Source organism: Embiotoca jacksoni, unplaced genomic scaffold (genome assembly GCF_022577435.1).
Source record: "Embiotoca jacksoni isolate LCO1_2020_lvr unplaced genomic scaffold, fEmbJac1.0.p SCAF_23, whole genome shotgun sequence".
Classification (NCBI taxonomy): Eukaryota; Metazoa; Chordata; class Actinopteri; family Embiotocidae; genus Embiotoca; species Embiotoca jacksoni.
In genome coordinates, this window is record NW_027185374.1 from 5,989,123 (window position 1) to 6,012,915 (window position 23,793).

General features: G+C 44.1%; 2 protein-coding genes across 4 annotated transcripts in view; one reads left to right on the top strand and one right to left on the bottom strand.

Annotated features, from left to right (window-relative positions):
* The window catches only part of ino80 (INO80 complex ATPase subunit), a 39,851-nt gene extending 20,802 nt beyond the window's left edge, over positions 1-19,049 (top strand). For all 3 annotated transcript variants that reach the window (XM_069158495.1, XM_069158493.1, XM_069158494.1), the window contains 10 exons: positions 3,557-3,684; positions 8,883-8,977; positions 9,616-9,688; positions 10,187-10,345; positions 12,339-12,441; positions 12,544-12,632; positions 13,525-13,680; positions 14,135-14,306; positions 16,244-16,459; positions 17,673-19,049. In XM_069158495.1, coding sequence (XP_069014596.1) covers positions 3,557-3,684; positions 8,883-8,977; positions 9,616-9,688; positions 10,187-10,345; positions 12,339-12,441; positions 12,544-12,632; positions 13,525-13,680; positions 14,135-14,306; positions 16,244-16,459; positions 17,673-17,869 — 1,388 coding nt within the window. In that variant the 3' untranslated portion in view covers positions 17,870-19,049. The remainder of the gene's footprint in view (positions 1-3,556; positions 3,685-8,882; positions 8,978-9,615; positions 9,689-10,186; positions 10,346-12,338; positions 12,442-12,543; positions 12,633-13,524; positions 13,681-14,134; positions 14,307-16,243; positions 16,460-17,672) is intronic.
* A 2,914-nt stretch (positions 19,050-21,963) lies between these two features.
* On the bottom strand, positions 21,964-23,793 carry chac1 (ChaC, cation transport regulator homolog 1 (E. coli)). Its single transcript, XM_069158496.1, has 3 exons — positions 23,131-23,793; positions 22,971-23,006; positions 21,964-22,821 (listed from the first exon to the last, which is right to left on the bottom strand). Exons 1-3 carry the CDS (start codon positions 23,299-23,301, stop codon positions 22,432-22,434), a joined length of 597 nt encoding a protein of 198 aa, XP_069014597.1. The 5' UTR covers positions 23,302-23,793; the 3' UTR covers positions 21,964-22,431.

A 23,793-nucleotide genomic window follows, 5' to 3' on the forward strand; every position in this document is an offset into this window, starting at 1 on the left:
AGAGTGGTGTAACACCACATGGGATTTGCTTGTGTTTTGGGGTGTGGTCTGTGCGCAGTCCTCGTCAGTCCACGATCGCAAAGTTGTTTTGTGCCCATTTCAGTGCATTTTAATCCAAATTTGAATTTCCATCTCGCATATTTAGAGAGAGGCGTTTCACTCCAACTGTCGTCTTGTTTTTGTACGTGTAAAGTGATCTAAGAATCCCTTTGTTTTGCCATCAGCTACACAGTTTTCACTGAACCATTTCATCAAATCATTACATTTGTTAAAATGGAAGACCTCATTTCAATCCCTCTCAATCCTCCATAATTCACATTACATGCAGTTACATCCAGTTTGCTCACATTTATGACGTCCGGTCATGCTTTTCACTTCCAGCCACATGTAGCTCATAACGTAAACCATAAGTGTTACATTGGAATGAGACAGACCACTAAATCCCTCCCCAATCGCAATTATTCGTCCTCTTGGCTTCCCTTTACAGCAGCAATATTTATAAAGTGGATTTTCTGTATGCAGAACTAAATGTTTTGAACTCGGGCACCTCTCTCTCTCTCACTCTCTCTCTTTCTCTTTCTCTCTCTTTCGCTTTCTCTCTCTCTTTCTCACTCTCTTTCTCTCTCTTTCGCTTTCTCTCTCACTCTTTCTCTTTCTCTCTCTCTTTCGCTTTCTCACTCTTTCTCTCACTCTTTCTCTTTCTCTCTCTCTTTCGCTTTCTCTCACTCTTTCGCTCTCTCTCTCTCTTTCTCTCTGTCTCTCTCTCTCTCTCTAAACCACATCGTTGGGCTTTAGGAAGTTTGGATGGTTGCAGAAGGGGATTTTGTCTTTTATCAGCAGTCTGCTTTCCCTTGATTATTCAGCATTTCCTTTGCACTGATCATTCCCCAATAGGCTGAATGCCTTTGAGTACTAAATATATTAGTGATCAGACGATGCCTGTAGCCAGTACACAAAGATCAGAGCATCGGAGATATCACCAGTGTAGTCAAACATCTGTCTTAAGGAGCGGAGCAGCTTCACTATTAATGGTCTCCATCATAATCCAGGCATTAACAAGAAGATTACCCTGACTGGCAAGTGTCTACGTACAATGATAATAGTATATCCAACTGCTTAATGTGGGATTTTCAGATTGTCATTTTGTGCCCTTGAAGAATTAGTTTAAATACATGCAACATTTAGTCCTGTTTGGCTACAGAAATCCTCAGATAGGGGCTTTAACCCAGCTTTGATTATGCCACTGGAGTCGGTAGGCTTAAATATAATCTGCTAAAAAAGAAACAGATCAGCGGCAGGGGTTGAGCAGTCTTGCCTTATATTAGCAGTCGCGTCTTTGCCAAGCGGTGGTTTGCGTCTGGGCGGTTGGCAGCGTGGCCAGCGGTGGCAGTCGGTTTTCCTTTGACCGAGCAGCGGCGCTGGTTTGACTGGCACCAGCGGTGAGGAGGCCCCCGTCTGACGTAGACCACAACATCACCGCCGCCAGCACCGGGCTAATACCGCCTCAGTGCAGCCGGAGCCACCACAGACCCCCTTCACTCGCCGTCTGTCTGCGACGCCAAGGCCAATTGTAGGACTTTGATGGCCGGATGTGGTGTTTATCTCACAGCCTGAAGTGCGCTGGGTTCTTGATACATACCGAAGTGAGCAACAGCAGTGTGTAACTGGATCTGGTATAGATTTCATTTATTGTCTCTGGCAATTAGTGTATTGTAATAGTCTTTTATTATTCTCCTAAGACCATTTTACCTTCTTTTCATTTGCTTTTAAACATTTTTCCATCTTCTTTGTGGAATTTCAGTATTTTAGATCAGTTCATCTCGGCTTCACTTTGAAAACAAATGACAATATTTAAGAACAAATATACTTTGACCACGAGAGACCTTCCTCACAGCAGGTAAAGCACACATGTTAAATTAGAAATAACTGTATTCCATTGCGTTGTGTTATTTTCTGAGCCCTGGCGCTGTGGCTCTCTGCAATTGCTTTTTGGGACACGTGATGGAATAGAGCAAAATATAATTTGGTATACATGTACTCTTCCTCCTGTGACGAGTCAAAAGGTCCACACAGCAGCTGTCAAAGACATCTATGGAGTACAATTAAGGATATGTATTTATTACTTAGTCACAACTAATCATTTCAGCACTTTCCTATAAGCCTCGTGTGTGTGTGTGTGTGTGTGTGTGTATGTGTATGTGTGTGTGTGTGTGTGTGTGTGTGTGTGTGTGTGTGTGTGTGTGTGTGTGTGAGAGAGAGAGAGAGAGAGAGAGCAGGACTGAATGTATTTGACAGGCTGACAACACAGCGACCTGTAGGTGAGATCTCTAGTACCTCCCGAGAGCTTTTCGCCTGTTCATCTGTTCTATTAGTTCCTCTTTAACACCTCGGCAGGGCCTGACCTTTTTTTTAGGGGGCCATACTCGGGTCACAGGTCAGGGTTCAGCCTGAGTACATATTAGCATAGAATGGTACTGCATAATGGTTGAGAAAGATCCACTTGATTTTGTGGGTCTTGTTGAGACATGAAATGCATTTTATGTGTTTATTTCATATATATTATTCACAAATACTGAACGTAGCAGGACATTGTAGTATGAATGTATCCTAACAGGCTCAGTTCAGATTTTCGGGCCGCGTATTTTGGATTAATGGAACGTGATTTTAACGCGGTTGGTTCAAGTCCGTTGACAAAGCAAGGAAATAAGACTTGAGAAATATTTCTACGGCTAAGTTCTCACTGCACTAAAGAGGCTTGGGAACAAGTGCCCAACTCCAGCGCAACACTGCCAAGCACTGACCGTCCCATAGGGACTGTCTTGTAACCCCTGGCCCGACCCTGTCACCTGACCCCGGACCTGGTCTTAGGTTCTCCCCACTAAGGGCCGTGACCCCTCGGTCAAACACCATAGCGGGCCTGTCACCGGGTCGATGGCAGCCCCGGCCTTTTTCTCATCCTACCGTTGTGCCAGATGACGTTAAATCCTCATCAGCTGGACAAGGAGGGAACCACTTCAACAACAGAGCCAGGGTCAGATTGACACCCCCCCCCCCCACCCCCTCTTCGAACGCTCTCATTGGTCAGTCATTTGAAGGCCAGAGAACACCTGATGTGGTCTCAGCAGTAATGTGACCGACGCCAACTGCCAGTCTTATTTCTTCATCTTTTGTGCCATTGTGTGAAATAGAATGTAAATCACTTTTTCTCACGGTTTCTCTCCGTCTCGCTCTCTGTGCTGTCATCAGCGGTGCAGTCAATAAGGGCACACGCTTTATTTAAACAATCAGCAGATCAGGGACCAATTTAGCAGGATTGACCCCGAGGCGGATCCAACTCTGGTGAAAGGGTCTTTATTCAAGAGAAAACGGACGCTTAGCAAAGACTTTTGTTTCTTGGGGAAGAGTTCGTAACTTCTGTCGCGTGTCTGGCATGGCGAGTTTTGACGATTTATTCGCTCAAGAAAAAGACAGCGCTGTGTAAGTCGACATATTGGACACAGAGACGTCCAATCTGCAGGTGGTTTGGGTTTCAATTCTTTGTCTTTTCCTTTTTCAGATAAGGAAAGCCTGATCACGGAAAGTGGCAAGCTCCACACTTTGGATATCCTGTTGAGTCGGCTAAAGGCCCAGGGACACAGAGTCCTCATCTACTCCCAGATGACACGCATGATAGACCTGCTCGAGGTATAAACACACACGCATATCTACACACAGCACAGTTTGTTAGTCATTGTGATTTATTCCCATAAATCGTCGCCTTGTCGCACACCTATTCTCTCTATTAAATGATTATTCATCATCTTAGCCTCACACTAATGCTAAATGCAAATAATAACTTCTTGTAACTGTACTATAACTTGAAGAGGAGTCAGGTCTGTATATATTTGAATATATTTGAATTGTTCCAAGTAAGTTGTTTAACTGGTCCCTTTGCACCGGCGAGGTATTGAGCTCCAGTACCTCTAATCAGCCTGCCTGTCCCTCGTCAGTGCACTCATTAGACGGCTAATTAACAGGTTAGGACTAATTAGAGGGGTCTCATCTGCAGGGGGAGGCAAGCAGATGGGAGGGATGTCTGGAAGTAGGGAGGAAAAGACGGGAGGTGGAGGGAGCTGGGAGTGGCAAGGGCCTTGGGGTTAGATCAGGAAGAAATAATTGGGAGATAAAGGTCGTTGAGGGGAAAAGGACAGGAGCAAATAAAAGAAGATTAACGCAACATTTCCCATTGTGCACTGAACTATAAGAAAGAACGTGATCAGCAGCAATGCTCCTTTAAAAAAAAAAAAAACTTTTATCTGTATGGGTTGAGGTCTGCTTGGTTGGACAGAGTCGATTCTGAAAAGTGATCATACAAATTACTGTAGGTGTGATATCGATGAACTGCTGATTTTAAACAGAAGAAAATGATTGCATCAAAATGAGAGACATTTTCTCTGTTCCTAAGCTTATTGGTTGGCTGTCATCTGATTGGAGGTCAGGGGTTATTAGGATAAGGATGTTTATTGTCATCGTAAAACGATACAACGAAATTTAGTTGGCAACTCATCAGTTCAGCAGCAGAACAAGGTAAAAGATGTATTAAAAACAACAAGGATAAAACAAGACATTAAATAAATATATAACAAATACACACAAAGCACACAGGACGAAAAAGTTGCTGTCAAACCGAGAGCGCCGAGCCGCTGTGTACATGCGCGCCGCCATCTGGAGAAAAGTGTGAGCGTTAAAGTTAAGATGAAGATACAAGTATAAAACCTGCCTTACTGCCGTCTCCATATGAAAACAAAGCAGTTGTGACGACGATTATGTGCCGACAGCCTCCATTGTTGCCTCCATATTTGTTGCAAACATCACTATGGAGCCAAAAGCCTCTGGCATGATGTCATTGGGAATTCCTTCCCCACTCACACAGTGCAGTGCTGTTTCCACGGCCAAATGTTCTCATGGCAGATGGACCCGGCCCAGGTGGCTAAGGACTGTCTTCCTGTGTCTGGAAAACACGCCTTGTGTTTAAGGCCATAGGAAAACAGCGGTGATGAGAATGCCCAAGATGGTTGCGATAACGCAGGGCAGCCATTCTGTTTTAATGTTCTTCCCACTAATTGGTCCACCTCTAGTTGTCCCTTCTAGCTATGGTTTCCTGTTCTAATGGGCGAATGTGACTGGGCTTCTTGTGTATCACAGAAGTGATTGTTTAGAAGTGACCTCATGGTGTAATGGTGGGAGGTGTGTGACAGCGTCTCCTTTACTAATGAGCTAAAGACAACTGCAGATCAAATCATACTTTCACCCAATCTGGCTTCAGTTTTCCTCTCGACAGATTTTCTTTCTCACTGGTCAGGGGGGGGGGGGGGTAGAAAACTGCAGATGGAACTGATTTCCTGAAAATGAGACTGACAAGGAGACAGAGCGACAGTGGCCGATGCTAATCTCTGTCATTAGCATCATTGTTTTCGTCGCCGGTCGGCTGCTGGTTCTTCTGGTGACATCACGCCGTCGGGTGATGGATTGTCGAGATCGGGGTGGCCCGAAGAAAAATAACACCGTTTGCTTTCTCTGGCATCAGCCGATAGTGGAGCCGGACTGCCAAGTCACTGCCCTCCTGCTTCAGCTGTGTGTCTGTGACTGCTTAGATGGCACTCTGCTCTCCTTTAAGTCTGCAGCTCGGATTACCGTGTTGGCTGGAATGCCCACTCTTGACTTTTTAGTGCCGCAGGCAGAAAATCAGGACAGGATTTTGTGATGCAATTCAAATAATTGTTTTCATTATCAACCAACCTGAAGTGAGTTACAGTGACCCTTTTAGTCGTAGAAAGCATGGACGCAGTTTTGGTTATTTTAACGTATATTTATGATGCATTCTAACTTTTTTATTATATATATCTGCCACACTGTGATTATCAATCCAACAGAAAATGTGTAGCCTGTGATTATGTTAGAAAAATTACTCAGAGGCTTGGTTCAAAATCAAACATATCAGACATTTATTCTTGCAAGAAGGAGCAACTACATGCACCCTCAAAGAGAGGTGTCCGGCAGTGCTCCCAGATCAGATCAGTAGGGCAGCTTTTATACAGTGTGACAAACAGTTGACAATCACCCCCAATTCCTTTGTATCTGCTTTCGTATGGTAATACTGAGTTGGTTGCAGGTCACATGATAAGGACACAGGGGAGTCGTCAATTAGATGCGGAAAGTAAAACAAAAAGGAATCACTTGCAAATAAGAGAGAAAACAAGAGACTTTTCAGAGCCTGCTTGACAAGAGACTTTCCAGAGCCACAATGCAAACAAGAGGAAGAGACAAATCTTTTTTTTCCATCAGATACAGAATGAGGAGCCATATCGTGGAGTTTAATTTATAGTGTTAACTTTGGGGCTCACACTCCTGTAATACTGTGGGATTAATGAGTTTGAAAGAAAAAGGATCCAAATCGATGGAGTGAAATCGTCTTTTTTATTCCACAGATCCTTCTTCTGTAGAAGGTCTAAACCTGATGCCTAGATTACCCACAATGCACAGTTAAATGTGTTATACAGGGGCAGCCTTGAGCCTCTACTCTCAAGGACAGATTTTTAGAGAACTTTAGATATCTAACTTTCCTTTAACTCTAAACCTCCCGATTTTCATTTAAATTTTCTAATTTGCCATCTTTTGCTGACTCAAACTCAAGTGACACCACTTCAGGCAATTTATGAGAATTTTAGAGCTCTTAAAGGCTTCATATATGTTTTTGTTTTTTTGTACACATCTTTTAGTGCACCCCAACACTTGTAAACAGAGCTGCTGTTTTCGTTTGCTGATAGAATATGTTGCTCCTGTATGTTTTATGGGGTGAAGTTCAACTCAGTTTTAATGAAGAGCTCCATTAGTGTTGACAATCTCCACCATTCACTGGCAAACATTTATTTATAGTACAACTGCATGTAGATATGTGACCACGTTTTATGTTGTTGTAATTGCAGTCGTTAGTTAGGGAACTGGCTCTGATCACGCACTGTGTTCTTATTCCAAGAACTCAAATTCATATTCTGTGACCTTGTAGTTTTGAGAGCGCTATCTCTTGACTTTGGGGGACTCGTCATTTCTTGTGATGTTGGGAACAAGCTGGCCGCCACTCTTTGTTTGTTCTGATCGAGGGTTTTCATGAACCTTCAAATGCCAACTTTAAAGACTCCCAAGTAAAACTGCAGTTTGAGCAGAGACAGAAATATTAGGCAGGAAACAGGAAATTTCATCAGTCTTCAAAGCAAATTTTTGTTTTCCCATGTTTCACCTCCCATACATCACTTTATGGTTGTGATATCCGACCAGCAAACTGGAGTTTCTTTTGCTTACCGTGATTCATAATGGACCGATGACAGTTATATGAAAAAATAAATATTTTGTCCGGCTCGCTTGACCCGAACATATACCTTGATTTATAACATTTACAGTGAAACACATTCGAAAATAAGTGGAAAAAAACCCGCAGAAATATACCAATGTCACTTACGGTTAACACAAACTGAAACAAAACAAAAGAGAACATTGCCAGCTGTTGAGGTTTAAGTTTCAGTGTGGCGGTACTCTTTACATTTCACTGGTGATGTGTGCTAAGGACGAGCCAAAAAGTAAAACGGCTGCAGAGGTCGTAACAGGTCGGGTGATTCTTTTCTGAAACTTAGATTCTCATGATTTAGATGTAGATTAGGAAGAGAGAGTGCGGCTGTCCTTCGAGCAACAATATCTGCAACATCGTTCTGGCAAGATATCAAAACCCAAATCAACAAGGTTAGCAGCATTTTTGGCGAGCACTGGACTAATGGTCTCTAATGTAGTGTTCACTCAGAGCAGATGGGGCTGTTGGGAACTCAGCCAGACACTCAAGAGGAGGAGGAGAAAGAGGAGGAGGACGAGGAGGAGGAGGGCAAGCCCTGCCGGGACTGAGGCTCCGGGTGTCGTGACAGGAGGGGTCACGGAAAACATAGTGTCAAATCATCGATATCACTGGTAACGATTGTGAAAGGTGACTCGTGATGTGTGCCACTAATTGTGAGTGGTTCAGTGGTTCAGGGGCACTGACATGTTTCATTGAGGAGGTCGGGGGTTCAGGGCGGTACTTAAAGAGACATCAGCGTGTACCCTCATCACTGCCCGGACTTCCGAGCTCCTCCCATTAAATCCACCAACACACACAGAAAAGCTTAGCAGACTTTGGAGGGGGATCGGATATCAATTTCTACATTTCTCAGTGTCTCTCTGGGCTGGGATTGAGGGTTCAACTCCAACAAATGCACATAAAACATGTGGGATTTTGAGATTTTGGACACAAAGTTGCTGTCGGAAAGAGAAATTCCTACATTCATGATTAATAATTATTGACCCTTGGAACTTAACAAGCAGACCTGCTGGGTTTATTGGCTCCTCATAGAGAGACTTAGATAGAAATGCAAACTTGAGAACTTGGGTAAATCCAGTTGCTGGTCACTATTCCCTGAGCAGAGGCGGAAAAACAGTTTGCGATTTAAATTTCAACAAGTTTGGATTTCAAAAGTTTGTTGGCTTCAAAATTAGCAGCAGAGGTGATCGAGGAAGCAAATCCATCAACTGCTCAACAGCTGTTTCAATATTTGAATGCAAGACTTAATCTGTTTTGTTCACTGAAGCTGCTTAAAAAAAGTCAAACCAAATGCAATTCTTCTGGAAGTCTGAAAATATTCAGTCATTTTACTCTGATTGTATCTAACATCTTACAACAAACATTTGCAAACACTTTGATTTTTGGAGACGGTCCTCCAAACTGGAACAAAACCAGTTGTCTGTTTTGACAGACATAAATGAAGAGTTACAGAAGACATCACTATTTTCTTCAGCGTGTCCGTTTTGTGCCGTCTTTGCAGGAGTACATGGTTTATCGTAAGCACACCTACATGCGCCTCGATGGATCCTCCAAGATTTCGGAGCGCAGAGACATGGTGGCTGACTTCCAGAGCCGGTGGGTGGAGATACAATCTCCTCTGTCTGTGTGTGTGTGTGTGTGTGTGTGTGTGTGTGTGTGTGTGTGTGTGTGTGTGTGTGTGTGTGTGTGTGTGTGTGTGTGCGCGCGCATGACAACAAGATTCTGGTAGAAGAAAATCTGACTTTTTGTACATTGCAGCAATCAGTGAACAGTTTATTCTTATATGTGTATGTTGTAATGTGTGTGTGTGTGTGTGTGTGTGTGTGTGTGTGTGTGTGTGTGTGTGTGTGTGTGTGTGTGTGTGTGTGTGTGTGTGTGTGTGTGTGCGTGCGCATGTAGTTCTCAGTGAGTCACATGCTCTGGTTTGCATTAGTGCATAGCTTTCAGGCGCCAGAGTTAAACTAGCTCTTGTTGTAGGGAGAGTTTGAAGTTTATTGAAGCAGCTTTATTGTGCAGGACTCAACCGTTTGGCTCGTATTCCATTTCCTATGCAATTCTTCTCTTAAAGTTTAAATGGGCTGTAGTGGCCCGCTTACGCTTGACAATTTTTGCTCTGATCTTACATTGTAACTTCATTTTATGCAGTGATGTATGGATATTTGTGCCGTAACTGCAGTTGTAAATGATATTTGTTGTATCTCGCTCCCTCTCTGTCCCCCTCCTTCCCTCCACAGAACGGATATCTTTGTGTTTCTGCTGAGTACGAGGGCCGGAGGGCTCGGCATTAACCTGACTGCTGCTGACACTGTGAGTCACAGACACACTCTGGAAAAACACTTTTCTGATACCATATCAAAATTTAAACGGCACGAACATTTCCGAAATACATCAAAGGCCAGTGCAGTGTGTATTCTCTGCCTTGTGCTTTAGTCTAGATCATTTTCTGCATGTTTCCGCATAACATGTTGAGATAATGACAATATAGCATGATAGTGTAAAATAGATTGGCGTGAACACGCATATACAACTTGGATTTATCAACATAACTCAGCATAATGTGCTTTGGTATCACTATTGCACTGTTTAAGTTAGATATAGTTTACATGAGATTGAGTTTGAAATGACTGTTAACAAAGGACATCTGTCATGTTAATAGGAGGTTTACCAGGGAAAACACATCTTTGTAATTTGTCTAAGAAATGGCAGAAACGGGGGACTGTCATCACATAACGCTTTACAAATACCTCAGGATCAGAAGCGGACCATGCCGTTGTTATAACATGATTGATGTGGTTTCCTCTCTAGGTCATCTTCTATGACAGCGACTGGAACCCCACAGTGGACCAGCAGGCCATGGACAGGGCTCACAGGCTGGGTCAGACCAAGCAGGTCACCGTCTACCGCCTCATCTGCCAGGGCACCATCGAGGAGAGGATACTGCAGCGGGCCAAGGAGAAGAGCGAGGTCCGAAACATAAGCACTTATTCATACAATACAGAAAATATGACCGAGGTTTAAACAGATCAGAAAGACATGAGATTAAATTAACGGATTGGCTGGCCATTTTGTAGAAAGCAGATCCACAAGTTTTGGATGAATATATGAAATATTCTAACATAACTTCCTCTTTTTTTAACTGCTTTTATATACACTGCTCAAAAAAATAAAGGGAACACTTAAACAACACATCCTAGATCTCAATGAATGAAATATTGCAGTTGAAAATCTTTATTCATGACATAGTGGAATGTGTTGAGAACAAAATAACATAAGAATGATCAATGGACATCAAAATCATTATCCCATGGAGGTCTGGATTCAGAATCATGCTCAAAATAAAAGTGGAAAAATCAGATCACAGGCTGATCCAACTTCTGTGGAAATTCCTCAAGACAAGTCAAAATGAGGCGCAGTGTTGTGTTTGGCCTCCACGTGCCTGTATGCACTCCCTACAACGCCTGGGCATGCTCCTGATGAGATGACGGATGTTCTCCTGAGGAATCTCCTCCCACACCTGGATCAAAGCATCAGTCAACTCCTGGACAGTCTGTGGTGCGAAGTGGCGTCGGTGGATGGAACGAGACATGATGTCCCAGATGTGCTGGATTGGATTCAGGTCTGGGGAACGGGCAGGCCGGTCCACAGCATCGATGCTTTCATCATGCAGGAACTGCTGACACACTCCAGCCACATGAGGCCTGGCATTGTCATGCATCAGAAGGAACCCAGGGCCCACTGCACCAGCATATGGTCTTACAACGGGTCTGAGGATCTCATCCCGGGACCTCATGGCAGTCAGGGTACCTCTGGCTAACACATGGAGGGCTGTGCGGCCCTCCAAAGAAATGCCTCCCCAGACCATCGCTGACCCACCGCCAAACTGGTCACGCTGGAAGATGTTGCAGGCAGCAGAACGTTCTCCACGGCGTCTCCAGACTCCATCACGTCTGTCACATGTGCTCAGTGTGAACCTGCTCTCATCCGTGAAGAGCACAGGGCACCGACGGAGAAGCTGCCAATCTTGGTGTTCTCTGGCAAATGCCAATCGCCCTGCACGGTGTTGGGCTGTAAGCACAGGCCCCACTTGTGGACGTCGGGCCCTCATACCACCCTCATGGAGTCTGTTTCTGACAGTTTGAGCAGAAACATGCACATTAGTGGCCTGCTGGAGGTCATTTTGTAGGGCTCTGGCAGTGCTACTACTTTTCCTCCTTGCACAAAGGAGCAGATAGAGGTCCTGCTGCTGGGTTGTTGTCCTCCTACGGCCCCCTCCACGTCTCCTGGTGGACCGGCCTGTCTCCTGGTACCTCCTCCGTGCTCTTGACACTGCGCTGACAGACACAGCAAACCTTCTTGCCACAGTGTGCATTGATGTGCCATCCTGGATGAGCTGCACTACCTGAGCAACTTCTGTGGGTTGGAGACACCGCCTCATGCTACCTCTAGTGGTGAGGGCACTGGCAAAATGCAAAAGTGACCAAAAATCAGCCAGAAAGGACGAGGACAGAGAAATGGTCTGTGGCCACCACCTGCAGAACCGTTCCTTTTTGGGTGTTGTCTTGATAATTGCCTCATTTCCACCTGTTGTCTGTTCCATTTGCACAACAGCAGGTGAAATTGATTCACAATCAGTGTTGCTTCCTAACTGGACAGGTTGATTTCCCAGAAGTGTGATTGACTTGGAGTTACATTGTGTTGTTTAAGTGTTCCCTTTATTTATTTTTTTGAGCAGTGTATATAAACACTGTAAACGCACCTTTATTTTTTACTTATAAATACAACATTGTTATTATCACACAGAAGAAGTGTGGTTTTCATAATGTCTCCTTGAAACTCAATTTGAGAGTTAAAAAAATCCACTAGTCTTGTAAAACAATTAATAAATAAAACAAGTTGATGACGCTCATCGGAATTAATTACTAGGTTGATTAATGCTGTAATGTTTTCATGTAACCAGATCCAAAGGGTGGTGATCTCTGGAGGCAACTTCAAACCAGACACACTCAAACCTAAAGAGGTGGTCAGCCTGCTTTTGGACGATGATGAGCTGGAGAAGAAGTGTGAGTATTTGAACATGCGCTGACAATTCAGTTTTAGTGGGCACAAAAAGTAATATCTATAGAGAAGGAAAAACATTAAAAACGTAGTGTCTTTTCCTGCAGTGCGTCAAAGGCAGGAGGAGAAGAGGCAGCAGGAGGAGTGCAGCAAGGTGAAGGAGCGCAAAAGGAAGAGGGAGAAGTACGCTGAGAAGGTACAGCAACACGATCAGCTGAAACCACAGCAGCCACATTTATCATTGTATGGTGGAGCAGTGGAGAAGGATGCTTAGAAAAAAACAAGACGGGAGAGAAACAAAATGAAGAATGTAAGACGGGGAGTGACCAGGCGAGGAAGGATGGAATGAAGGAAGAAAAGGAGACATGGAGGAGGACTCGCTATGTAAGAAACTTGTGATGTCTGACATGTAGCATGCAGACGACCTCACCCGGATAGAGCTGATGCCAAAAATGCTTATTTAGTCCCGAGGAGAGTCGAGAAACAAACATCAGGGTGTCACTGAAGTTCAAAAGGTTCATGAAGGTTTCGGGTGTAAATATGATTCATGATGGAACTGACTTGAGCACTGTTTGTCTGGTGTGCAGAGGTGTCAGTTTGACCTGAGTAGAAAGCTAGAAGCAACGTCATAATGGAGAAGATTCATCCTCCGGAGAGATTAAATGTGCCCAGAAATCTGTGATCTGCCTGCTAGATTTGGATGTTATGTTGTATTTATCTTGACCTGATGGTGAAGGAGAGACACCGAAAACATTAAGACTTATTCTCTGGGGATCACACATGTACCCAGAAAATATCACACAAATCAGGATATACCTGGATACGCCTGATCGAGGACTAAAGTAGGTTAGAAGTAAGGTGAGCGGACTTTATCCATACTAGAGTTTTAGTTTTATCTGCTCCGGACTCAAGTGTTGAACGACGGACCGGCCAAGTGACAACACGGTGATCCTAAAGTAGGTGAGATTTAGCCACACCGTCCTCCCCTGCAGCACCGCTATATCAAATATGACCTGTCACTTGCTATTTCCCACTCCACACCGTCCCCTCGCCTTCTCATGCTCCCACTTTCTGTGTCCGACCTGCAGAAGAAGAACGAGGAGTCGGAGAACAAGAGGAAAAAAGAGGTGAACCTGGTCATCTCTCACGCGCCCTCGGCCGACAACTCAAACCTGTCTGCAGACGGAGACGACTCGTTCATCAGCGTCGACATGGACTCAGCCATGCCCAGTCCTTTCAGTGAGGTGAGGCAATCCAGCAGAGAGAGAGTGTGTGTGTGTGTGTGTGTGTGTGTGTGTGTGTGTGTGTGCGTGCGCGTGTGCGTGCGCGTGTGCATGTGTGTCAAAGTGCAGGTCATGGATGAGGGATGTTGAGGAGTTTTATGGAATGTGGCCTCTCCATTAGGTTTCTTTGGCCTACATCCACAAATTCACTCTCTTACTTTGCATCGTGTGCTTTTAAATTCTCCTTACCCCCCCCCCTCCCCCCCGCCCACCTCCCCCTCTTTCATCCTCAACCTCTTAATATCTTTTAATTTCCAACCCTCTGTCACTTCTCATTCTCCTCACTTTACTCTTTGTTCCTCGCGCCGTTCCTCTCTCCCGTTGCCCTTTCGCTGTGCCGGCCCGGTTCCCGATCCCCTGTGGTGCTGACCCCCAGCCTGTGTGTGTGTCTGTGTGTGCCCCCGTGGATGGACAGATCTCCCTGAGCAGCGAGCTCCAGCCCGGCTCGTTACCCCCGGATGCCGACGCGGACGAGAGCAGCAGCGACATGCTGGTCATCGTGGACGATCCGGTTTCTTCGGCGCCTCAGTCGCGCGCCACCAACTCTCCGGCCTCCGTGTCCGGATCGGTCTCTGACAACATGAATGGTGAGAGAACAACGGAGTTTAGCCAACATTTATGGACCAGTTGGACCAATACACAGGATACTTGCCAGTATGTTACTTTACAACTTTACTGTAATGCCTGAAATTTAGATACTGTTGTCCATGGAAATTTGCTGCAGGTGAAGACTTGATTTCGCTCTTTGCAGTCTGTAAAAAGGGAAGCAGTTTCCCTTTAGTATTTCCATTGCACAAAACTTGGTACATTTACACCACTACATCGCATAAACCTTTTACTACAGTAATATCTCATATTTTACGAATAAAATGCCAGTAATGTGACAGCTGTTGGCTGCTATTTTGCATGCAGAATATACACGTGTGATCAGCCTCCAAAATACGATGATTTATATTAGACTGAAATGACACATTCGCTGCACTCCATCTGGCTGCATAAATAAAATGCTGCAGACACATTATGTCTGTCTGTAGTAAAAGCCCCCTAATGAAATACGTAGTATTATAACACTCTGCATGGGGCCAAAGTCAGTACTTACACAGAAAGAAAGAAAGAAAGAAGAAATATGCATTGATACTTTAAGAACGTGATCATTCTTCCATTACTGACTTTAAACAAATTTGTCTCCATAAAGAGAGCTGAAATTCAACATAAAGAGCATCAAAAACATCAGTCCAAACCGTTAAATGACTGTCGTACTTATAGCCACGTCAGAGGTCCTCCTGGCACCCTGGTTGTTTGTTCTATTCACTCTCTTACACCACCACCCACCCTGCCACCTATCTCACTCACTATCACAGTGCTTTTATTTAATAGTTTTGTCATAACTGAAGATAACCTTAGCTGCTGTACTGCTGCTCTTTATTTGACAACTTCCAAACTTGCCAAATACAACCAGTGTTATCTGTGAAGGCCGTATTGTCGTTGCCAGAAAAGCGGGTCAGTTAGACTTACATGAAGGTCATGACTGCAAACAGATGTCTGGTTTGTTTTGCTCCTGTTGTGTTTTAATAGGCCAGAGTCCACTGAAAGAAGTAGCCTGTTACCTCATAAGTTTCAGACAGCTGATTTTATAGATTCATGAGGGTTTTATTTTGCCCTAGCTGCAATGTTTCAGTTTGTCCTGTACCCTGGAATCCAGAGAGGTGGTGAATGTATATTTTAGCTTCTATATCCGTACGTTGGATTTGTTACAAGAAGCTAATCCCCCCTAAATATACATGCTGCTTCGTGGAAACCCATTTTGGGATTTTTGCTGCCATGCTCGGAGGCTCCTGCCAGTGAGATTCTTGATGGCCCCTGATAACCGGGCCCTGAGAGCTGGCAGGACGTTGGTTGCCTCACAGATGCAGATGATGTCACAATGAAAGGTTTGAAGGACGAGATTGGAAGTCTGCGAAGGAAGGAGCAACTGGTGAATTTGGATAAATGAATGAAAAGGGAAGAAGACTAGAGATTATGGCCTGAGTGAGGGTAAGATGGGGGGGATTTTATGGAGGGTTTTCATGTGTGCCGTGGTGTTCGTGATCGGATGGACTCGTGTCCCCCTTCGGAGAAAAGCTTCTACACCACAGCATGCAAAGAAAATGGTACTGGAGGATTAGGCACATTACCACTGAGGCAAACTCTGGCTCTGATTCTGCAAACAGTATGGAAAATGAGAGCAATAGTCCTGTTTTTGCTAAAGCCTGTATTTATGGTGATGATGAGCAGTGACTAATGTATAATAATTCTTTATTGCAGTAGAATTTGGCCAAACCAAACAGAATGTGCCTCGTACAGTGCTGTGTATTCTTGCTTAACTTTATTCTGCCGGGGCTGACTGTCAGGGTGTATTTATTCGACATAGATATCCATCAATGTACTGAAGCAATTATTTATAAAAAAAAAAAAAAAAGGAGAGTAAAGAAAATAAGGTGTTTTTCACATTTTTCCTTTTTTCTTTCTTGCCTGTCATCCTCAGGTCTTTCGGCCTCGGACACAATCAGTCCCTGCAGAGGCAGATCCGGGCGGAGTCGTGGACGGCCTAAGGGATCCGGAGGCGGGACTAAGTCTGGAGGGAAAGGACGTGGCCGTAAGTCGACAGCGGGCAGCGCGGCGGCCATGGCTGGAGCAATGGCCGGCGCTGCTGCTGCTTCAGCAGCAGCTTATGCAGCTTACGGCTACAGCGTGTCGAAAGGTGTGTAAATATTGGAGAGACACGAGTGCACACATGCAGCTCAGAAATAAAAACAAAACAAAAACGTGTGTGTTACATGTGTGTTATTTTAAGCAGACCGTCCTTAAAGGCAAACCAGGCCAATCAATGTTGGTGGTTAATGTTGTCAGTTGAGGCAATTCATTCCTTAATAAATTCTCTGTCTTTGGGAAGCAGCTGCAAAACCTGTCGTTCTTCTGTTCTGCAGTCATGTCGAGCAGATCAGAGGTTTTTTTTCAATCTGATGAGTCAACTTTGTTTTCATGTCAACACTTAAAGTCTCGAACTGAACAGGTTAAGCGAGACTTGTTACAGCTGAAGAGGAAAGTCTTCGTTGGCCGACACTTAGAATCAGTGTTTGTGTCAACAACATAGCTCTCTGTGTGTGTGTGTGTGTGTGTGTGTGTGTGTGTGTGTGTGTGTGTGTGTGTGTGTGTGTGTGTGTGTGTGTGTGTGTGTGGTCTTTTCTGCTGACATGGCCTGATGTCATTCTCAAAGCTTCTTGGCTAATGCCAATAAAAACATTGCCAGAATTAAAGATTAAGATCTTCCAAAGTGGATTTAAACTTTCATAATGACTTTAACAACTCAATCGACACAGTGAGAGTGATACAGACCCCCATCAGTGTCGCAAACAGTTGCACATCAACCCAGCCACAAGCTGCGTCCGACTTTCATACTACGTGCTCATTTGGGAAAGGTTTTCATGAGTATGTTGTGTATTCACTCTGGAAAAGGGCCAAAATTCAGTGTTCGTTCCAAAAAAACGTTTTTCTTTTTACTGTGCTGTCAACTGACACTACCCATGATGCGTTGCACTACAGATTTGGATGACATGGTCACAGCTGGAAATAATATAAATAAAAAAAAAAACAATAAATACATAAAAGAAAAAGAAAAAGAAAGTATTTGAAAAAACACTTGCTGTGTATTTGTGAAGTTAATTGGATGTGATAGTTTGATCGTCATACAGCCGCGCATGTATTGCATCATTACCTGTCAGGATAAAACGATTAAATATGGTGGGGTGGTCGGGGGGGTTGTGTGTGTGTGTGTGTGTGTGTGTGTGTGTGTGTGTGTGTGTGTATTAACTGTAAAAATTAAAAAAAATACACTAAGACGGTTGCTATGTAGTCTTGAAACTGATGTTTAAACAAGAGAAGTAACTGTCCTTTTTTCCCGTCCCTCCGCTCAGCTGGCCTCTCCGCGTCCAGCCCTCTGCAGCCTTCCCTGGGCCGGTCCGGTACCAGCCCCGCCTTCAACCCCAGCAGAAGTTCCTCTCCCCAGACCAAAGGAGGCACGACCACTCCGAGCCCCCACAAACAACTGGCCCACAGCAACCACAGTGCAGTCAGGAAGGGCAAGGGCCCCGGTGGTCCTGGGGCTCGATGATGCACCCATACGCACAAGAATGTGCCCTCCTTCACACACACAGCTGTCTCAGTATCAAACCTGCACACACAGAAAACTGACCTACTCTTCACTGTGATCCCCACAGACGCCCTATGCCTAAACTAATAAATAGGGAGTACAGTATTTATAGTATCTGAGGCTCAATACCTGGAGGACCACGCTCTGCCTGCTGGCTCAGTAACTTAACCGGAATCTCCTTGAACACACACACAGACTCAAACACAGTAATTTGAAGGTACAGTCTTGACCAGCCTCAGCATTTGATGTTTTATTTTATTGTGTCCAGGACAGCGGACAAAATCTGCCTTGAGTATTTTTATTTGCGTTATGACAGGAGGATTTCCATGTGCAAACTGTACTTTCATTTTTTTTTTTTTCTTCTTTTTTTTTTTTTTTTTAATTAGTGACAGGAATCGCATATGATTTGCTGCCTGGCAGCACCATGACAACAAAGACGTGAGGCAACACATGCAGCGTAAAGGGCTTTTCAAATCCTTGTGTTTGCCGGGGTATTGAGGTGAAGAAGTTTCTGTCAAATGCACTGAGCCACGTCTTCCTTTTTGGTGTTATTGATTCTCATAGTTGTATATTAGGTTATTTAATTGTTCTGTAGATATGCTCAGTGCAGACTGGTGGATAATTCTACATTTCACAGACCTTAATGTGAACCCACACCTTACCCACCCACAATTTACCAAACTACATGTCTACAGCTTTTGTACTAAAGCTCTTATTTTTGTAATAAAGGACGAGAACCCAAACCAACATGGCAGGTGGTAACATTTTGAAAAGATTTTGTCCACAACATGTATTCCAGTACAGAAACAATTATATTTTTTGTCCAATGGGAAAATAATGTAAAAATTATATTCCAAAATGAGGGGTACTGGTTGATACAGCAATGCTGCTAATGATAAATTTATGAATTGACTCAAGATTATTTGGTTGTCTTCTATTTATTTGAGTTTTGTTCAAAATGGGCAATTCATGCGATAATATTCTCCTGTAAAACTGTAAATTGTGAATTCTTAAGCCATTTTTATTTTTCAAAAATTGTTTTCTGTGATAAGAAGTCTGTGGTTCTCTTTGATGTCATTGATGTTTTAGATTTAAAAAAAAAAAAAAAAAAAAGGGGTTTGCATCAGTGTCTTGAGTTGAGCACTACATCTGTTATAGGTTTGTTTTTGTGTTTATAGTGTGATTTAAAATACCATGTTCTATATTGATGTACATAATGATGAGAGCAACATTTCCTCTGGCTTTTCCCTCGTTTGCCTGTCTATTTTTATAGGTCATGTGTACATATGATGAAATGCATCTGCCATTTTACTAACAGGAGTAAAACTGAAAATAAAAGTGTTAAATCAGAGAAATCCTGCTCTATTTTTTGTGTTCATTTTCACACGTGAAAAACGTGTTCAGAAAAATTGAGGATAAAAGGTGGATCAATGAAATAAAACGGCGTCAAAACCTCCGCGAAATGACACGTTTCACTTGTCATGAATTTAAAATTTCTTATCCCCAATCAAGTTAGCATTGAGCTAAACCGGAAGTTAGCCCGGTCGGCCGGCGGAAGTCTCTAAGTGCGCATGCTCCGCCCACAGATCGCAGCCGGTTTGAATTCCGCAGTCAACGCGGGAAAGTCACACCAGCGAACAAATGTAACAAACGATGTCAACTATCAAAAAAAAATACAATGGCTTCAGTCAGCAATGTGTGAACTCATTTGGCAAAAGTGGGAATGTAATGGATGTTCATTTAAATGGAAAAGTCCAGCACTGTAGAGTTAAAAAAAAAAAAAAATTATATATATATATATATATATACATATATATTTGACTTGTGGAGGAAATGGGGTTGAAAAGTGGCCTACAGCCTGCTGGAGATTTGTGAGGCCAAGAGTTTCACGAAACAACTGTGTTTGCTGTTCTATCGAAGCTTCATATCCCTTGGCTGCTCCATACATCCACACACAACAGTCGTGGAGTTAAAAGACTCCCAAAAAAAAAAGGATATATCACAGAACCTCTGCAGTCAGCTGGAGGCATGACTGCCAGCTGAGGAGCTAACCAGAGTTTTTTTCCCCCCTGGAAATCATCAACACGCAGCACAAGGGTGAGAAAAGCATGACTTCATTTCATTTCTTTGAGGTTCTGGTGTTTGTCTTGCGGCTATGGATACGGATGTTATGAACATAATATCTGTGAGCCTCAAAAGTAACGGGATTCGTTACCGAGCGTCACGCGTGGCATTTTTAAACCATGATTTTGTTTGGCAATCCTCTTGTGATCCTCGTGTCCGGTTCCTGACGTGTCTGTGGCCACAATATGATAATGCTGCAGTGACTCCTGCAAATCTTTAGAATCATTCCTATCAGTCCTAATTTCATTTGTGGTCCTCACAGCTTGCTAAAATTACATAAAAAAAACAAAAAACAAACAAAAGACTGCAGTGTTTCCAGAAGCGATGTCCCTGTTACACAGAATCATTTACAAACCTCGCTGTGGACTGTTTGTGTTGGAGCTTCTTTCTGTAGCACAAATAGGCCCGCTGAAAAGTGTTGACTGTAGTTTTCCAAATGTTTTTTTTTTTTGTGTGTGTGTGTGTGTGTTTTAAACAGCATGAACCAAATTTTGTGAAGCTTTTTTTTCTTTTTTTTTCTTTTCATATGGGCGACAGAAATCTCAAAGACACATTCAAAACTCCTGCAACAGAAACTATCTGTTAGGGTCTTTAGTTAGAGTTTGAGAAATGGGTGGTTTGCAATTGATGTGATGTTTTAACTTCATGAAACGTGTCGAAACAACCCGATCAAGGCAGTGAAATTGACTTGCTGTGGGTTGCAAAGGCGTGAGGTGCACCTGAACTCGTGTCAGTATATTCTCAGGTGGTTTGGTTGTCCCGACAAGCGCCCTCAGCAGCGGGTTCTTCCTCTGACACGACCTCGGAGCAGACTTGTAAACACAGGACTTCCAGGTCTGGGCTTGTTCCCGGCCCGCGGTTACGTAAGCCCCTGCACCTAGATAGACTCTTAACTTGAACCACGTCCAAGGTACAAGCTGCTCTGGCCAGTGCTCGGGCGTGTCCGATGTATGTTTGTGTATATATGTGTGTACTCGGGGTGGGGGGGCTGCTTTCAAAAACACAGCTTGACTGAGTTATTAGGATACTGCTGCTGAGTTTAATCTGCAGCCCTACTTTCATACTATGGCTGACATGCATGGCATGTGTCTGTAGATGTGTATGAAGTCAACATACTCATCTCTCTCATCGTAACCTAAGTGTGGAAATGCGGTGTCAGCAGTTTTTTTTTTTAATGTTTAAATATTTAAGGAGCCAAACGAGGAGGAAATATTGAGTGTTCTTTGGGAAAAGGTTACAATAAGTATTGAAAGACTGCTTTTTGTTTGCCCTTTAATCATCTTGCGCCTTTGACCCGTGTGCCAGGATCCCACAGATTTTTTTTTTTTTTTAGATTTTATACACTTTAATCCCCGAGGGGAAATTTCTTCAGGGGGTCTTGACCACTCTTGACCACTCTTTTCCTGTCCTGTGCTTTCTAGATCACTTTGCATATCATGGCTGTAGACACATCAGTGTCTGAAAAAACAATCCCTCTGTTAACTGGTCTAAAAAGACAAGTGTACCTGACAGAAACCGTTTCTCTTAGTTTGTGGCTGTCAAATATTGACGTGCATTTCCCCCTCCGAGATAATTGTAATCATTAGTTGATGAATTCAAAATGTTAAATAACAGAACATAATTTGTTTAAGATACTGCAATAAATGAACAGAAGTCTGTTCACTTGGATTTCCGACATGAATCCAAAAATTGGAAATCTATTTTCTTTAGTCTGCAGTAGCTCAGTCACACTGATGCACTGCACCTTTTCATATTACGTGCAATGCCTTGCTACAGAAAGAGGTGATAAAATTGTACTCGGTTATAATCTCCAGCTATCACTACCACGCAATCTGGGATTTTAGGTGAAGATTTTAATTTGCAGTCAAAGTTTAAAACTTCCCGTTTAGAAGACATAAAATTAAAGAAGGGACCAAAAAAAAAAAAAGTAACCATTTTCAATTTTTGTTTTTATTGGCATTTGACTTTCGACAGAAAAGTTTGCCACAAGCAGCTTTAAAAACAAACAAGGTCATGTGCCTTTGAAAACACGCGTCACGGCATCCATTACGTTTCACAAGCATAAATAATTACCGTACCTTTAAAACCGGACGGAATCTGAACTGTGCAAAATAAAAAACCCTTAAATGTGCCTTTGAAAAGCAAAACCACACGGGTGTTTACGCAATATATCTTGTAGCTGAAAGGACAAACGCGTTACAGGGTGATTACAATGTAAACATGAGCTCGTGCGTCAGGAAAAAAAAAAAAAAAAAACACACCAAATGTCATGCTTTCCCTTCATCGCTTTAGTAGCATTTAATACAGTCGAACATTAAAACGCAGGCGGACCGGCGAGATAAAAGCCTCCCGTTGTAGCGTGTTCACCCGAGTGAAACAACAAAAAAAAAGGGTACGAGCTACTGGGCTGCCACGAACAGGTACGACACCACGGTCAGCGCGGCGGCCTCGATGGAGAACAGGTGGTGGTCTTCCACGTGCGGGCAGCTGCTCCTCATGAACTCGGCCAGCCGGAGCAGGTACTCCAGGTTGTGGCCCGTCTTCCCCTGGCACACGGCGATCCGGAAGCCGATCGCCTCCGGGCTGGCCGGCCCCAGGTAGAGGGCGTTGTCGGCGGTCGCGATGTACACCAGAGCCTGGACCGGGGACCGGTCCTCCCCCCCCCCGGGGTAGAAATCCACCATCTTGGTGACGTAGCCTCCGCAGACGGTCTCGCGTACGTTGAGGTACGTCAGCGACTCCTCCAGCTGCGAGCCCGCCACCTCGAACGCCACGCCCCAGGTGCTCGCCTAGATGGGGAGGAGACGGTCAACAGTTAGGAGGTGTGGGGGGGGTGGAGATTTAGACAGAATTTGCATCATCAATTTCTACGAAAGCATCAGTACACCAATAGGAAGTGCCAAAAAAAAAAAAAAAAAAAAAAAAAAAAGCCATTTACGTCATCGTCTTCAATCAGCGTCACCACTCTTCCGGGCTGCGGAGAGAGGAAGAGGGAAAAAGAAATAGGTCACGGAAAGCGCCCGAGTGTGTCAATCAGCGTCACAACAACCTATCCAAATTAAAAAATGTGAGACAAAACAACAAAACAAAATCTTTACCAACTCGTCGTTCCCGCGGTGGAAGTTGTCTCCGTGCCAGAAGCGCCTCTTGTAGCCTTGGATGCGGCCCACCTCGCTCCTCTTGTACTTGAAGTCGGGCTTCCACACCAGTGAGCCGTACCCGAAGATCCACAGGCTGCTCTTCCCGGCGACCACGTCTTGAGGCTTCATTTTTGTTGTTGTTGTTGTTGTTGTAATCGGTGGTGTTTTGACGACGGTCGAGATGAATCGATGGATCAGGTTTGACGTTTTACTTTATAGCTTCCGGAGGACTAGCTGGCTAGCGTTAGCTTCCTCCGGTCCAGGAGCAGCGGTACCGGCTGGCTCGCAGGTATACCGCGGACGGTAGTCGAGCCCAACTGCTTAGCAGTCGCGAAGATGGAGTTTCGCGGTTGATTTTGCTTTGCACGATGCATTGCCGTTTGCATTAGAGGTGCCGCATTATGCCTTAAAAATCCATGGCGGCCGCCGTGGTCTTTTAAGTTAACGAGGGTGGGGAGGGAAATCAAAAACCGTTTTGGCCAGCCGGTGACCGAGTAAATGTCAAGATAAAGAAGCGAGACATCGAGATTTTTTTTTTTTTTTTTTTTTTTAAAGAGAGACGTTACCGTAAGAGCCGATTTGTCGCGCAACCAGCCCGGCCGCGGTGCTGCGTTTCCTCGA